The sequence below is a fragment of the Neoarius graeffei genome, chromosome 3, assembly GCF_027579695.1.
Source record: "Neoarius graeffei isolate fNeoGra1 chromosome 3, fNeoGra1.pri, whole genome shotgun sequence".
In the NCBI taxonomy this organism is placed as follows: Eukaryota; Metazoa; Chordata; class Actinopteri; order Siluriformes; family Ariidae; genus Neoarius; species Neoarius graeffei.
In genome coordinates, this window is record NC_083571.1 from 63,256,015 (window position 1) to 63,271,979 (window position 15,965).

Sequence of the window (15,965 nt, forward strand, 5' to 3'; positions counted from 1 at the left end):
GTGGAGTTTGCATGTTCTCCCCGTGTCCGCGTGGGTTTCCTCCGGGTGCTCCGGTTTCCCCCACAGTCCAAAGACATGCAGGTTAGGTTAACTGGTGACTCTAAATTGACCGTAGGTGTGAATGTGAATGTGAGTGTGAATGGTTGTCTGTGTCTATGTGTCAGCCCTGTGATGACCTGGCGACTTGTCCAGGGTGTACCCCGCCTTTCGCCCGTAGTCAGCTGGGATAGGCTCCAGCTTGCCTGCGACCCTGTAGAAGGATAAAGCGGCTAGAGATAATGAGATGAGATGAGATGTAGTCTCATCTCATCTCATTATCTCAAGCCGCTTTATCCTGTTCTACAGGGTCGCAGGCAAGCTGGAGCCTATCCCAGCTGACTACGGGTGAAAGGCGGGGTACACCCTGGACAAGTCGCCAGGTCATCACAGGGCTGACACATAGACACAGACAACCATTCACACTCACATTCACACCTACGCTCAATTTAGAGTCACCAGTTAACCTAACCTGCATGTCTTTGGACTGTGGGGGAAACCGGAGCACCCGGAGGAAACCCACGCGGACACGGGGAGAACATGCAAACTCCACACAGAAAGGCCCTCACCGGCCCCGGGGCTCGAACCCAGGACCTTCTTGCTGTGAGGCGACAGCGCTAACCACTACACCACCGTGCCGCCCCCAGACTATGTAGTTTCTGGGATATTTACAACTCAAATAATATAACATTTTTTGAAACACCCTGTATTTTAAACCAGCGTTTCTCAACCTTTTTTCAGTCACAGCACCCTTCAGAAGAATACAAATTCTCAAGGCACCCCCATATAAAATATACGCAGTCACGCTGACCCCGGCAGTGACGTTGTGACATGGGAAAGGGGGCCGTGAGACAAATTTTGATGATGCATGAGGCGGCGATGATCTGCATTAGTGTAACTATCATTTTTTGGAATTTTAATTAATTTATCTATTTCAATGTTAGAATATATAATTTCCTGACGGCACCCCGGTTGAGAGAGGCTGTTTTAAACTCTCAGGGTTGTGCAGATTGAGGCCTCTGGTGTTCAAGCAGTGTAAGTGCATTAGATGTATATGTAATAGAATGCTGATTTCCATGATGTGAATTGCACATTTACAGTACGCACATCGTCACATACTGTGCATTGCAATGCATTGTGTCCTGATTCTAATAGAAAATATTATAAAAGAGAGAATTGAGAGCAAAAAAAAAAAAAAAATGGTTGGAGACTGGAGTAATGGGATTGGAATTATAAACGGTTTAAAAAAAAAAAAAGGCGAAGGTTAGTGGTAGTTACAGTCAAAAAGCTGATAATTTAGGAATAAATCTGTTACACCAAACACACATTGTCTCACTGGTGGAAATTTCTTTGCCTTCTTCACTCTGTCCTAAGGGTATGCAAACTTTTGCACAGTCATTAAATTTTTTATCATACTTCTCCGATTTCTTATTAGATGGCACAATGTTACAGATGCTAGCCTGGCTCTGGTTTAAAAGCCACTAAATATGATGTGAAGTAACAAATCTCCACTTCCCCGTTAATCCTATTAAATAAAAACCATGGTATTCATGTTTAACCCTTTGGTGACTGACCCCTTGAAAATGGTTCCTCCAGGAACTATGACTTTTCAGTTGTCAAGACAACAGAAGAACTAAAATACAAAAACAGAAAGATACGTCACAATGCTCTTGTGCACAAAACAAAATGCTCTTGTATTTTAGTTTTTCCGTTGTCTTGACGACTGAAACGTCATCGTTCCTGGAGGAACCATGTTCAAGGGGTCAGTCACCAAAGGGTTAAAGGGATTATTATCCGGGATTTGACTTTGAGATTAAGTAGAGTGAGTCGTACGGCAACAAGTGTGTTACAGCAGGGACATGTCAGATTAGTGATAGCTAACAGAGCTCAAGTTAACTTAGATAGATGAAATCATCATCTTATTTAGCCGCAGTTGTTTTATTATTATTATTATTATTTCTAATCATTGAAATAATTTATGAACTATTGTTATGGTTAAATCAAAGTTTTGTATCATTTCTTCCAAATACTGAAATGACATATGGCACCATAAGTCTCACATTACACTGATTATTCTAAATATATTAATTTATAACTACCTCGTATTTAAAAAATAATCATAAAAGTATCATGTATGAAAATAATTTATATACATAGAGAACATTATACAGTTGGGCAAAAATGTGAATTTTATCTTTGAGTGGTGAACATGTTCACGACTGACTGAAGATATATTTTCAACACAAGAAAATAAACTTCATATTTTCGCACCAGGGCGGCACGGTGGTGTAGTGGTTAGCGCTGTCGCCTCACAGCAAGAAGGTTCTGGGTTCGAGCCCCGTGGCCGGCGAGGGCCTTTCTGTGTGGAGTTTGCATGTTCTCCCCGTGTCCGCATGGGTTTCCTCCGGGTGCTCCGGTTTCCCCCACAGTCCAAAGACATGCAGGTTAGGTTAACTGGTGACTCTAAATTGACCGTAGGTGTGAATGTGAGTGTGAATGGTTGTCTGTGTCTATGTGTCAGCCCTGTGATGACCTGGCGACTTGTCCAGGGTGTACCCCGCCTTTCACCCGTAGTCAGCTGGGATAGGCTCCAGCTTGCCTGCGACCCTGTAGGACAGGATAAAGCGGCTAGAGATGATGAGATGAGATGAGATGAGATTTTCACACCACTGTGTAATATTCTTTATATTATATGGACACATCCACAAAAAAAATTCCCAAGTTAAACAAAAGAATTGTAAATTTGAACCAGTTCACCATTTTGACAATGCGCATCTAGACAGCGTGAAAACACTGGGAGTGACATCATCGGAGTGAAATATCAGGAAACGTGTCACTCAGGTCCGCGATGTATTTCGTATGAAAAATGTGAGTTTTTCAACACGAGAAGATAAACTTGATATCTTCAAGCCAACGTGTGATTTTCTTTTTATTATAATCGACACAGTTGCAAACAAAAAGTACCCGAATTTATCAAAACAATTCATTAATCTCCTTATGAGTCACATATAGAGATTTATGTCACGGTTTTGGTTCTCCATGTCCTGGATGGAGCGCGTATTAAAAATACGAGTGGCGTATTTCCCAGTAAAACACTATTAAAGTGTAGTATATTAATTTTTTTTTTTCACGGTCCAGTTTCCATCAAATCCTGTGCTCTGACTGGCTGGCGAGCGGGTCTGTATCCTACAGTACGGACCCCAGTTACGGACCTCTGGCGACTCACTCGTTCACAACAAACATAGTAGCATTTTTTGTCAACATTTATTTTCGCATTTCTCAGGAGAATAGCATTAATTTTACAGCATGGATAGCGATAACGACAGTGTTCACAGCGAAAGCGAGTTTTACTACCCTGAGGAAGAAGAAATAAAAGAAAACATTGCAGAAGAAAGCTAAAAACCTCTAATTGTTGCTAACGCCGAGCAAAAACATGGCTGAATCCTGAATGACTCCTATTTGTATAAATAGGGGACTACATAGGCCGCAAAATGTAGTTTTTTTCCCTGCCATGGAAGTGCACTTGTATACCGAGGAGGAAGCAATTTGCATTACAGCCGTGAATGAGGATTCAAAATAGCATTAATTTTACAGCATGGATAGCGATAACGACAGTGTTCACAGCGAAAGCGAGTTTTACTACCCTGAGGGAGACAAAATTAAAGAAAACATTTCAGGAGAAAGCTAAAAACCTCTAACTTGCTAACGCTGAGCAAAAACATGGCTGAATCCTGAATGACTCCTATTTGTATAAATAGGGGACTACATAGGCAGCAAAATGTAGTTTTTTTCCCTGCCATGGAAGTGCACTTGTATACCGAGGAGGAAGCCATTTGCATTACAGCCGTGAATGAGGATTCAAAATGGCGGCTCGGCTCGGTTTTCCCTTTTGGGCTCTCTAGTTTTCTGTTAGAATTTGGCAAAGAAAAAAATAAATATATTATTTACCAGCTTAAGGTCGGTCCGTATGGTGAAATACCGTGGCCTCGGTCAGTACTTTCAAGACCTCGGTCACGGTATTTCACGATACGGAACTCCCAGCTGGTAAATAACACATATACAGTATATACACACACACACACACACACACACACACAATATCTATCTATCTATCTATCTATCTATCTATCTATCTATCTATCTATCTATCTATCTATCTATCTATCTATCTCTATAAAAAAGACAATGTGACATTATACCAGACTATGCAGGATATAATGCTACTGTATATTTTATGACAATACTGCATGTTTAATTATAGCTGAATGAGTGTGTGTGTGTGTGTGTGTGTGTGTGTGTGTGTGTGTGTGTATGAGAGAACGAGAGAGAAAGAGAGGGAGCTCTTACAGTATCTTGTCGTCCCTCTTTGGCTTTTTTGACGGCCTGCTGAAGAGCTGCTCGCCGCTGCTTTCCGTCCTCATGCTGCCCAAAGAAATAAAGGGTCCTACATATTGTTTGATGTGCATTATAATCTACAACAATCAAAAAATCTGGCTGTAAACACTAATAAATATACATATACAGCAGGATCCAAATGTGTGCGCATGTCATTACAATGAAAGAAACCCAAGTAATCCAACTCCAGAGCAGCGGATTCTTAAGTCAGACTGAATTTCTTCCAAATCTATTTAACATTCGTGTGGTCTTGACTGTGATTACGCACAACAAAAACCACAGAAATATATTACGAGCAAAGTCTGGAATTCAATGTCCTCAGGAGGTATCAAATCCAGATATGCAGATCCACAGAGAAGAAAAGGAATGGTGCACTGAAACAAAGTATAACATGGAGAACTGTGTTCTAATAAATTTAATAATATCGAGAACATGTAAAATTTGCAGAGTGGTGATCAAATCTCGCCATGGAAACTCTTAAAGGCACAAATAATCAATTTCTTATTTGAACAAATAACCAGAAAGATATGTAGAATATATTAAAATACAACCCCGATTCCAAAAAAGTTGGGACAAAGTACAAATTGTAAATAAAAACGGAATGCAATGATGTGGAAGTTTCAAAATTCCATATTTTATTCAGAATAGAACATAGATGACATATCAAATGTTTAAACTGAGAAAATGTATCATTTAAAGAGAAAAATTAGGTGATTTTAAATTTCATGACAACAACACATCTCAAAAAAGTTGGGACAAGGCCATGTTTACCACTGTGAGACATCCCCTTTTCTCTTTACAACAGTCTGTAAACGTCTGGGGACTGAGGAGACAAGTTGCTCAAGTTTAGGGATAGGAATGTTAACCCATTCTTGTCTAATGTAGGATTCTAGTTGCTCAACTGTCTTAGGTCTTTTTTGTCGTATCTTCCGTTTTATGATGCGCCAGATGTTTTCTATGGGTGAAAGATCTGGACTGCAGGCTGGTCAGTTCAGTACCCGGACCCTTCTTCTACGCAGCCATGATGCTGTAATTGATGCAGTATGTGGTTTGGCATTGTCATGTTGGAAAATGCAAGGTCTTCCCTGAAAGAGACGTCGTCTGGATGGGAGCATATGTTGCTCTAGAACCTGGATATACCTTTCAGCATTGATGGTGTCTTTCCAGATGTGTAAGCTGCCCATGCCACACACACTAATGCAACCCCATACCATCAGAGATGCAGGCTTCTGAACTGAGCGCTGATAACAACTTGGGTCGCCCTTCTCCTCTTTAGTCCGAATGACACGGCGTCCCTGATTTCCATAAAGAACTTCAAATTTTGATTCGTCTGACCACAGAACAGTTTTCCACTTTGCCACAGTCCATTTTAAATGAGCCTTGGCCCAGAGAAGACGTCTGCGCTTCTGGATCATGTTTAGATACGGCTTCTTCTTTGAACTATAGAGTTTTAGCTGGCAACGGCGGATGGCACGGTGAATTGTGTTCACAGATAATGTTCTCTGGAAATATTCCTGAGCCCATTTTGTGATTTCCAATACAGAAGCATGCCTGTATGTGATGCAGTGCCGTCTAAGGGCCCGAAGATCACGGGCACCCAGTATGGTTTTCCGGCCTTGACCCTTACGCACAGAGATTCTTCCAGATTCTCTGAATCTTTTGATGATATTATGCACTGTAGATGACGATATGTTCAAACTCTTTGCAATTTTACACTGTCGAACTCCTTTCTGATATTGCTCCACTATTTGTCGGCGCAGAATTAGGGGGATTGGTGATCCTCTTCCCATCTTTACTTCTGAGAGCCGATGCCACTCCAAGATGCTCTTTTTATACCCAGTCATGTTAATGACCTATTGCCAATTGATCTACTGAATTGCAATTTGGTCCTCCAGCTGTTCCTTTTTTGTACCTTTAACTTTTCCAGCCTCTTATTGCCCCTGTCCCAACTTTTTTGAGATGTGTTGCTGTCATGAAATTTCAAATGAGCCAATATTTGCCATGAAATTTCAAAATGTCTCACTTTCAACATTCAATATGTTGTCTATGTTCTATTGTGAATACAATATCAGTTTTAGAGATTTGTAAATTATTGCATTCCGTTTTTATTTACAATTTGTACTTTGTCCCAACTTTTTTGGAATCTGGGTTGTATAAAGGGTGAAGCCATGGCCTTTGCAGAAGTGTATAGACCGTTTGCACTTATGTCACGAATCTCCCATGATGTTCTCCGATTTTGTTGTGTCTGCCATCTTCGTGGGATAGCATCCATGGTGACCGAGGAGAGTACATTGGTGAACTGTAATTTTTTTGCAAATATATCACGAATTGAGTAATAGTGACAAGGTCAGGTAAAGATAAAAGAATGTTCAGGGGTGGATCCGTACAGCAACATTGTAGAGTATGAAGACGATGTACGGATGTGGCCGAGTGTGAATTACACAGACGTCATGAATTACCTGGTGTTAACTACTAGCTTCGTCACTGGGAAGCAGATGAAAGCATACAAAAGTTTAGCGCAAGTTTACTGTAAGGATCTAGTAGGTTCCTGATGTGGGCAAATGTTACACAAAACACAAACCAAAAAAAACAACCTAATTATTGACGTCTTCTAAGGCAACATTTTACCGAACTCAACTACCTACATATTACTGGGGCTTTGTGCTATGCATTTGTAACTGCAATATAAATTGGAGTAGTGCTTACATGTACAGTGGTTCTTGAAAGTTTGTGAACCCTTTAGAATTGTCTATATTTCTGCATAAATATGACCCAAAACATCATCAGATTTTCACACAAGTCCTAAAAGTAGATAAAGAGAACCCAGTTGAACAAATGATACAAAATTATAATACTTGTCATTTATTTATTGAGGAAAATGATCCAATATTACATATCTGTGAGTGGCAAAAGTATGTGAACCTCTAGGATTAGCAGTTAATTTGAAGGTGAAATTTGAGTCAGGTGTTTTCAATCAATGGGATGGCAATCAGGTGTGAGTGGGCACCCTGTTTTATTTAAAGAACAGGGATCTATCAAAGTCTGATCTTCACAACACATGTTTGTGGAAGTGTATCATGGCACGGACAAAGGAGATTTCTGAGGACCTCAGAAAAAGCGTTGTTGATGCTCATCAGGCTGGAAAAGGTTACAAAACCATCTTTAAAGAGTTTGGACTCCACCAATCCACAGTCAGACAGATTGTGTACAAATGGAGGAAATTCAAGACCATTGTTCCCCTCCCCAGGAGTGGTCAACCAACAAAGATCACTCCAAGAGCAAGGCGTGTAATAGTCAGCCAGGTCACAAACGACCCCAGGGTAACTTCTAAGCAACCGAAGGCCTCTCTCACATTGGCTAATGTTAATGTTCATGAGTCCACCATCAGGAGAACACGGAACAACAATGGTGTGCATGGCAGGGTTGCAAGGAGAAAGCCACTGCTCTCCAAAAAGAACATTGCTGCTTGTCTGCAGTTTGCTAAAGATCACATGGACAAGCCAAAAGGCTATTGGAAAAATGTTTGGTGGATGGATGAGACCAAAATAGAACTTTTTGGTTTAAAATGAGAAGCATTATATTTGGAGAAAGGAAAACTCTGCATTCCAGCATAAGAACCTTATCCCATCTGTGAAACATGGTGGTGGTAGTATCATGGTTTGGGCCTGTTTTGCTGCATCTGTGCCAGGACGGCTTGCCATCATTGATGGAACGACGAATTCTGAATTATACCAGCGAATTCTAAAGGAAAATGTCAGGACATCTGTCCATGAACTGAATCTCAAGAGAAGGTGGGTCATGCAGCAAGACAATGACCCGAAGCACACAAGTCGTTCTACCAAAGAATGGTTAAAGAAGAATAAAGTTAATGTTTTGGAATGGCCAAGTCAAAGTCCTGACCTTAATCCAATTGAAATGTTGTGGAAGGACCTGAAGCGAGCAGTTCATGTGAGGAAACCCACCAACATCCCAGAGTTGAAGCTGTTCTGTACGGAGGAATGGGCTAAAATTCCTCCAAGCCGGTGTGCAGGACTGATCAACAGTTACCGCAAACTTTTAGCTGCAGTTATTGCTGCACAAGGGTGTCACACCAGATACTGAAAGCAAAGGTTCACATACCTTTGCCACTCACAGGTATGCAATATTGGATCATTTTCCTCAGTAGGTAAAATAACAAGTATAATATTTTTGTCTCATCTGTTTAACTGGGTTCTCTTTATCTACTTTTAGGACTTGTGTGAAAATCTGATAATGTTTTAGGTCATATTTATGCAGAAATATAGAAAATTCTAAAGGGTTCACAAACTTTCAAGCACCACTATATATCACTTACAGTATGCCACATCTTGATATATATTTTGTCTATGGTTCACATAAACAGTAGAAATATAAACTTAACCTTTACGAAATGATCTGCGCATACTCGTACATATTTGTAGCTGGTCTGTTTTATGTCCGATCTGTTCAGATTGGCAAGTCACCGTCTCTGTCGTCTATGGGTTAGATCTTCCATTTGGGGGTCTTTCTTGCATTTTAACAGTGGACAAACTAAACAAACAATCTGACTCCAGCCTTAGCAGAATTGTTTGAGCAGCCGATAACTGCGCAAATTTGCAGCATTTCGTATTAAGGTACTTGTTGCTATGCATGTGGTATTCCACAAAGATGGTGGATACAGCTAAATCAGAGCGGGTCATGGGACATGTGATGTCACGTGCAAACGGTCTATTAAGTAACTGAAAAAACCCGTGTGGAAAACTGATTTCCGGTCCGGAACGCTTGGATACGGTTCCTGTCAGTCACTTGTCACTACAGCTAGCGTAGATCATGGAGGCAGAGCTTCGTGAACATGGGTGGGAATGAGAGGAGTGGGCTCAAAGAGTTAATTTTTTTTTTTTAAATCGTTCAAAATTCAGAATCACGTGCTTAACCATTGGAGACGTAATCCTGAAAGAATGAACGAATGAATAAAGTTACCCATGGCACCTCATTAAGGACAAAAAAATTTAATTGTACATATATAAGAACATGAATTTAAGAGCTTATTGTTCTACAGAAAATTCCCAAACATAGAAAATAAAACACATAAATAAATAAATAAATTTTGCTGTCTGGTTTAAATGAGAGCAGAATTAAAATGTGGAAAACTTAATATTTATCAGACAATAATGTAGAAAAGGCATTAAATTGAACATGAATAAAAATCTACAGTGGATTAACCAGTCGCTGAAAAACTTCAGATCGTCCCTGCACTCTAATTAATTATATCTCTAAAATATTAGCATATAATGAGTAAAATATTTAATGTTTAGTTAAAATAAGTCATAAGTTATAATAAAACAGCATATCCTCACGTCCGTCCTTCAAACTTTCTCTTCGACTTTGCTGAAAGTGAATCGTCAGTGCTGAATTTGCAACATGTTTCTCACCAGTTTCTCCAGATCCTCCAGTTTGCGTTTGCGGGCGTGAAGAGCTTTACTGGGAAAAGCCCAGAAATAGTTGGAGGTTCCGACTCTCTCCGAGTCCACCATGTTGTCGTCCACCAGGCTCTGCAGCACTTCTTTCACCGACATGGGGGCTGCACAGGGCACGACACAGCATTAGACAGCATGATCAGGTGTTTATTATGTTCATGCTGTTAAAAAAAAGGATTGTTAAACTATAAATGATGAAACTGAGGAAGACAAGTGCATTTCAAATTAATTTTTACGTCACGGCAACTGTCAAACAAAGTTGTAACCGTGTTTTTGTGACTTTTTTTGAGCAAATTTAATGGACACAGCTTATAATTATTTGAAGTAACCCTATAATTCTGCTCACTAGATGTTTCAGATAGTTATTGTACACCACGATACCATGGCATACTGTACACCAATCAGTCATAACATTAAACTAGGCATATCAGGTGAAAATTCAAAATCAATCGAAATTGCTTGAAACTGGTCTCACTGAGTCCAGAACAACATACTTTTTACAGAATTAAAATATGTTGATCCGTTCTTGAGATATTACAAATCAAAGATTGAAAAAACAGCTTAATTTTTTTGAAAACTACCATAATATGATGTATGAGGATAACACGGTCCAAAATGGGCCTCATTAACGAATGAGATCAAATGTTTTTTTCTTAATAACTTTATTTTTCCAAGATATTTACACGGAAGTCGGCAGGTCCATAGATGGTTGTATACCGAATACAAAGTTTGAAAAAAATCAGTAAAAACAAATGATGCAAATTAGTATTTAATTCGTATTCATTATGCTAATTAGGAAAAATGTTAAATCGGTACACTCTCTTCTTTAAAGTTTCACCAAACAGCTTTATTTGTGCAGTATAAAGCTGATCTTTACTCTCATTTATACATCACAAAGAAGGAGAAATCAATGTTAATTATAAACTATGCATAAATAAGCATTGAACGTCTTTCACATCTACCCTTCTCTATCAAAATAAAAAATAAAAAAAGATTATTTCTAATACCCTCTTTGTGCTCTGTTGGCCTTTGTATTTCTCAGAAGTAGGGTCTACTAGTGTCTATATTAAAGAATATAAATGATAATGTTCACAGCTTTCAAGCTTAACCTCAAAAAACTGCATGAGCCACATCCAATAAACACTTCCAATTAATTGAATTGAAATTGACACTCACGATTCTGACTTCCGTTTTTTTTTTTTAAAATCACTCCGACCACTAAGATCTCAATATTTTTCATCAAAACAACTACAGTTATAGTCTAAAATAATTATTTATTTACATGAATCAGTTTGATTTGAAAAAACAAGTAGAAAAAGAGATGAAAACTCACTTCAGAATCTCCCGTGAATCATAACATCAAAATTAGCAGACGGAAAATTTTGCTGAATACTTCATCAGAAACAGTGAGAGCGAGAGAACATCCCTATAAAAGTTATTTGACTGATATTCACGAGTAATCCAGTCAGAAACCGATCAAGAGAGGGAGAGAGAGAGAGAGAGAGAGAGAGAGAGAGAGAGCCTGACTGCTTTCCCATGACTCAAAACGCACCGGCAGTTTCCCAACATCCCGTGAGCAGAGAGTGAACTCTGTTGTACCAACTTCAGCCTGCTGTTACTCCCAAAGTATTGAACAGATCTTAACCTGATCAATTTCTTTGGAAAGCAGAAATTATAAGCTTTTTAATGATGGTATTCACGAGAGAAAATATTCAAGAGTTAAGCAGTGACAGATTTGGAAACTTAGATGAGCGTCTGCATGCACAATTTTCACAGCACGGCCAGCGAGCGTCTGATATACCTAATTAAAGGTGACATATTATATCCCTTCGCCACAGGATGACTCAAGTCCGATAAGTTGTGAGGTGGGGCTGACATGGATCAGCCTTGTTTCTTCAGCACATGATCCCACAGATCTTCAACTGGATTGAGATCTGGGGATTTTGGAGGCCAAGTCAACACCTTGAACTCTCTCATCAAACCATTCCTGAACAATTTTTGCTGTATTGCACGGTGCATTATCCTGCTGAAACAGGCCACTGCTGTTAGGAATACCGTTGCCACGAAGAGGTGTATTTGTTCTGCAACAATGTTTAGATAGGTGGGACGTGCCAAAGTAACATCCACATGAACACCAGGACCCAAGGTTTCCTAGCAGAACATCACACTGCCTCCACCAGCTTGCCTCCTTCCCATCACACTGCCTCCACCAGCTTGCCTTCTTCCCACAGTGCATCCTGGTGCCATCTCTTCCCCAGGAAAGTGCCCCACACACACACACACACACACACACACACAGCTGTTCACATGATGGAAAATAAAGCATGATTCGTCAGACCAAACCACGTTCTTCCACTGCTCCATGGTCCACTTCTGAGGCTCTGTGCCCACTGCAGGTGCTTTCGGTGGTGTACAGAGAGCAGTATGGGCATTATGACTGGTCTGCAGCAACGCAACTCCAAACACAACAAGCTGCAATGCACTGTGTCTTCTGACGCCTTTCTATCATTGCCAACATTCACTTTTTCACAATTTGTTTTTCAGAAGCTCTTCTATGGAATTGGACCAAACAGGCTAGCCATCGCTCACCACACGCGTATCAATGAGCCTTCGATACCTATGACCCTATTGGCGGTTCACCAGCTGTCCTTCCTTGGACCACTTTTTCTTAAGTACTAATCCCTGCATACTGGGAAGACCTGCTGTTTTGGAGATGTTCAGATCCAGTTATCTAGCCATTACAATTTAGCTCAGATCCTTACACTTGCCAATTTTGCCCATTTTTCCAGCTTCCAACACATCAAGTTCGAGAACTGACTGTTCACTTGCTGCCTAACACAGGGTTAGTCAAAATTACGTTAACGCTAATGGATTATTTTTCTCTTGAATGTGTGGTGCGCCGTGACCGCTGCCGGCGTAATTGGGCCCTACTTTTTTGGCACCCCAACAGTGACATCAGACATCTACTTACAGATGGTGCAGCAGTACGCCATGGATGAACTTCCACTACAGATCCGATTGGTTTCTACCATTTAAGTGTTCACATAATTTTGACCAACTCTGTATGTCCCACCCCTTGGCAGGTGCCACTGAGCCGAGCTAATCAATCAATCAATCAATCAATCAATGTTATTCACGTCACCCGTCAATGGTTTTAATGTCATGGCTGATCAGTGTAAACATTTTATCAGCAAGTCCCTAGTTCAGGTGACATAAAATACCTTATCTTGGAAATAAAAATCTAAGTTTCTCCAAGCATCTATAAGTTTTGAGACTTTACTTACTGATTCCTTTGGTTTTTGGGGCAATTTTTTCAATGTCCTTCAGCTGAAACACGTCTTTCTGGTGATGAAGACAAAGAGGTTTCACTAACAATTCCCAAACAGGCATGTGCTGATGATCATAATCAGTTATCTGATATATGAATGGTGTCCTTGACCCGGACACTAATCCTACAGCTCTATGTGCTAGCTGAGATATCTGTAACTGCATCTGTAACTTAACTTGAAAACACATATATACTGATGGCTTATTCTGAAATAATTACTCACCTCTGCTATGAAACATTTCAACTTTTCAGTAAAAAGAATGAACTCCGTTACCGTTTCAAAGAATATCTCCATCATCCGGCTTCGTTTCTCCTCCAGACTTAAGCCTTTTTTCTTGGACTGTTTGGAGAAAACAAGGACAGTGAAAGTGTGTTTCAGTGTAGGAGATGAACATTTACATGCCAAACTAATGCGCATATAATCTATTGAAATCTTCTATGCTTACTGTATACAAAAGTACTACAGCAACATGATGTCTAGAAATTTAAGGACAAATATTTAATAATCAGAGGCCAAAAAATTTAACTTGCGCCTGTTTCAGGGTTCCGTGTTCAGCGTTGAATTTATTTGTCATGTCACACTCCACATTAGTGGTTAATAAAAGCAGACACTCCGGGCTTTAAGAATTTGCAGTTTTTTATAAGTACTTCTTTTTTTCTTTTTAACCTAGCCTACTCTGTTTAAAAGTTATAATTTTATTATGGCAGTTGTATCTGGTGTTTTACTCTCAAAAAAAACTTTCGTTGTGCTGCCTGTTTTATCTCTATACCCATGTTATAGGGCTCATCAGCAGCTAAACACAGAGCCACGATACTCTAAACACAGAAACTCAACAGTGTCCTGACAATTCTTATCATAGACTTGCGGTGATAAAAATCATTCATTCGTTTAAAAGGGTGGGGATGTTAACTATGAGACTGGGGCGACCAATGGGCAAGCCTAAACAACCCCTGAAAGTGAATGTTTAAGAGACGCATCGCTTGAAGCAGACGTGTTTTTCTGACGTGTCAAATACGGTCAGTTCAAAAATCGAGCAATGCATCAGTTTGAAATTTTTGGTAAAATTGAAGAAGCAGCACACACAGCGCTCTCAGTGAAGCAGCTTTTGGCTGAGAAACACATCACAGGACTTCACCACCTTCGCTATTCACCTGACTGAGCACCATGAGAGTTTTTTCTTTTCCCGAAAATCAAGTCTGTGCTCAAAGGCAGCCCGTTTCAAATTTGTTCCAGAAGCGAAGACAACTTCTGAAACAATTAACGGAAGAAGACTGACTAGAAGTTTTCTTCATTAAAATTGAATTACTGCATTAAGCACACTTCATATACTGATTGGAACGCCAGTGTACTGATAGAAAGATTTAAATTACACTGTCAGAAATAAAAGTACAGTAGGAGTCCATTTCCGTCCCCCAAGGTACAATCTACTCTAATGTACCCCCTAGGGCTCATTACTGGACTTCAAGATAACTATGCATACCTTTTTCGGGGCAAAAAGGTACAAATATGTTCCCAAACAGTATATAAATGGTACAAACAAGTACCCTTTGAGGGTACTGCCCCAGTGACAAGCCATTGTACCCCTAAAGGTAGAATAAGGTACTTTGTTTTCTGAGAGAGTATAATGGACAAGTCAGAAAGGACCGTGATGTGAATCCATTCAGGATTCCCGGGATAGGCTTTGGATCCATGGAAGATGAATGAAGAGGGAAGGGGAAGCTTGTAAAGCGATGGTCACACTACAGCTCATGATGCTTTGCGATGATTTATTGATGAAAATGAGGCGTTTTGGTGACGATGCATGGCGATTTCCAGGCGAGCTAAGAGTTGTGGTCACACAGCAGGCGAACACTCGACTGTCATGCCTTCGCGCCCTCGAGTGGCCACGCTTGCTCACACGACCCAGTCGTTATGAGAAACACCAAATGCTGATTTGAGCGCAATCAGCACGCGCATATAAGGACACAGAGGCTTTGCGAAGTATTATCAATCACTGTCACGTTTGTTTCTAGCCATATTTATGGCCATTTTCATTTGTTTTGTTTTTGTAAATATCATGCCTGCTAATAAACATGCTTTCTGCACTTAGATCCATCTACCGCCGCATGCCTGACAAAAAACTTCACAAAGTCTCTATGAAAACAGCATCCTTGTATGTGTGCGCTGATCGTGCTCAAATCAGTATCATGTGTTTCCCATAACAACTGGGTCCCAGGAGTGCACACAATGTGCTCTGAAGGATCCCCGAATGTAAATGCACTTTTTAAGTCTCGGGGAAGGTTAGGTGATCCTGAGCCGCTGTGTTGACGAGGCTCCCGAGAGCATCAGGGACATAGATCCGAGACAAATACATCTCAAGAGACTCGAAGAAGGTTCCCCGAGCTTTGGGAAGTATTCACCACTTAGTTTGTCGATGAAAACATCGCCACCGCAATGGTTTTGGCTACTCACAAGGCAGAGACACCAAATAACTCCCAATCAAATTTTGTATTGATTATAAAATACTACTATTGACCTTTAAAGCACTGAATGGTCTCGCACCACGGTACCTGAGCGAACTTCTGGTCCTCTATGACCTGCCATGCCTACTTAGATCAAAAGGTGCAGGCTATCTCCTGGTACCTCGTATAGTGAAGGCTACATCAGGGGGCAGAGCCTTTTCTTACAAAGCCCCACAGTTATGGAACAGCCTTCCAAGTAGTGTTTGGGACTCAGACATAGTCTCAGCATT

At 40.3% G+C, this 15,965-nt stretch overlaps 1 protein-coding gene across 2 annotated transcripts in view; it reads right to left on the reverse strand.

Moving 5' to 3' along the window:
• Positions 1-15,965, reverse strand: part of mnd1 (meiotic nuclear divisions 1 homolog (S. cerevisiae)) — a 36,099-nt gene that overhangs the window by 13,669 nt on the left and 6,465 nt on the right. For both annotated transcript variants that reach the window (XM_060917110.1, XM_060917111.1), the window contains exons 2-5: positions 13,508-13,573; positions 13,190-13,247; positions 9,861-10,009; positions 4,384-4,458 (exon numbers count right to left, since the gene is read on the reverse strand). In XM_060917110.1, the coding sequence (XP_060773093.1) occupies positions 4,384-4,458; positions 9,861-10,009; positions 13,190-13,247; positions 13,508-13,573 (348 nt within the window). The remainder of the gene's footprint in view (positions 1-4,383; positions 4,459-9,860; positions 10,010-13,189; positions 13,248-13,507; positions 13,574-15,965) is intronic.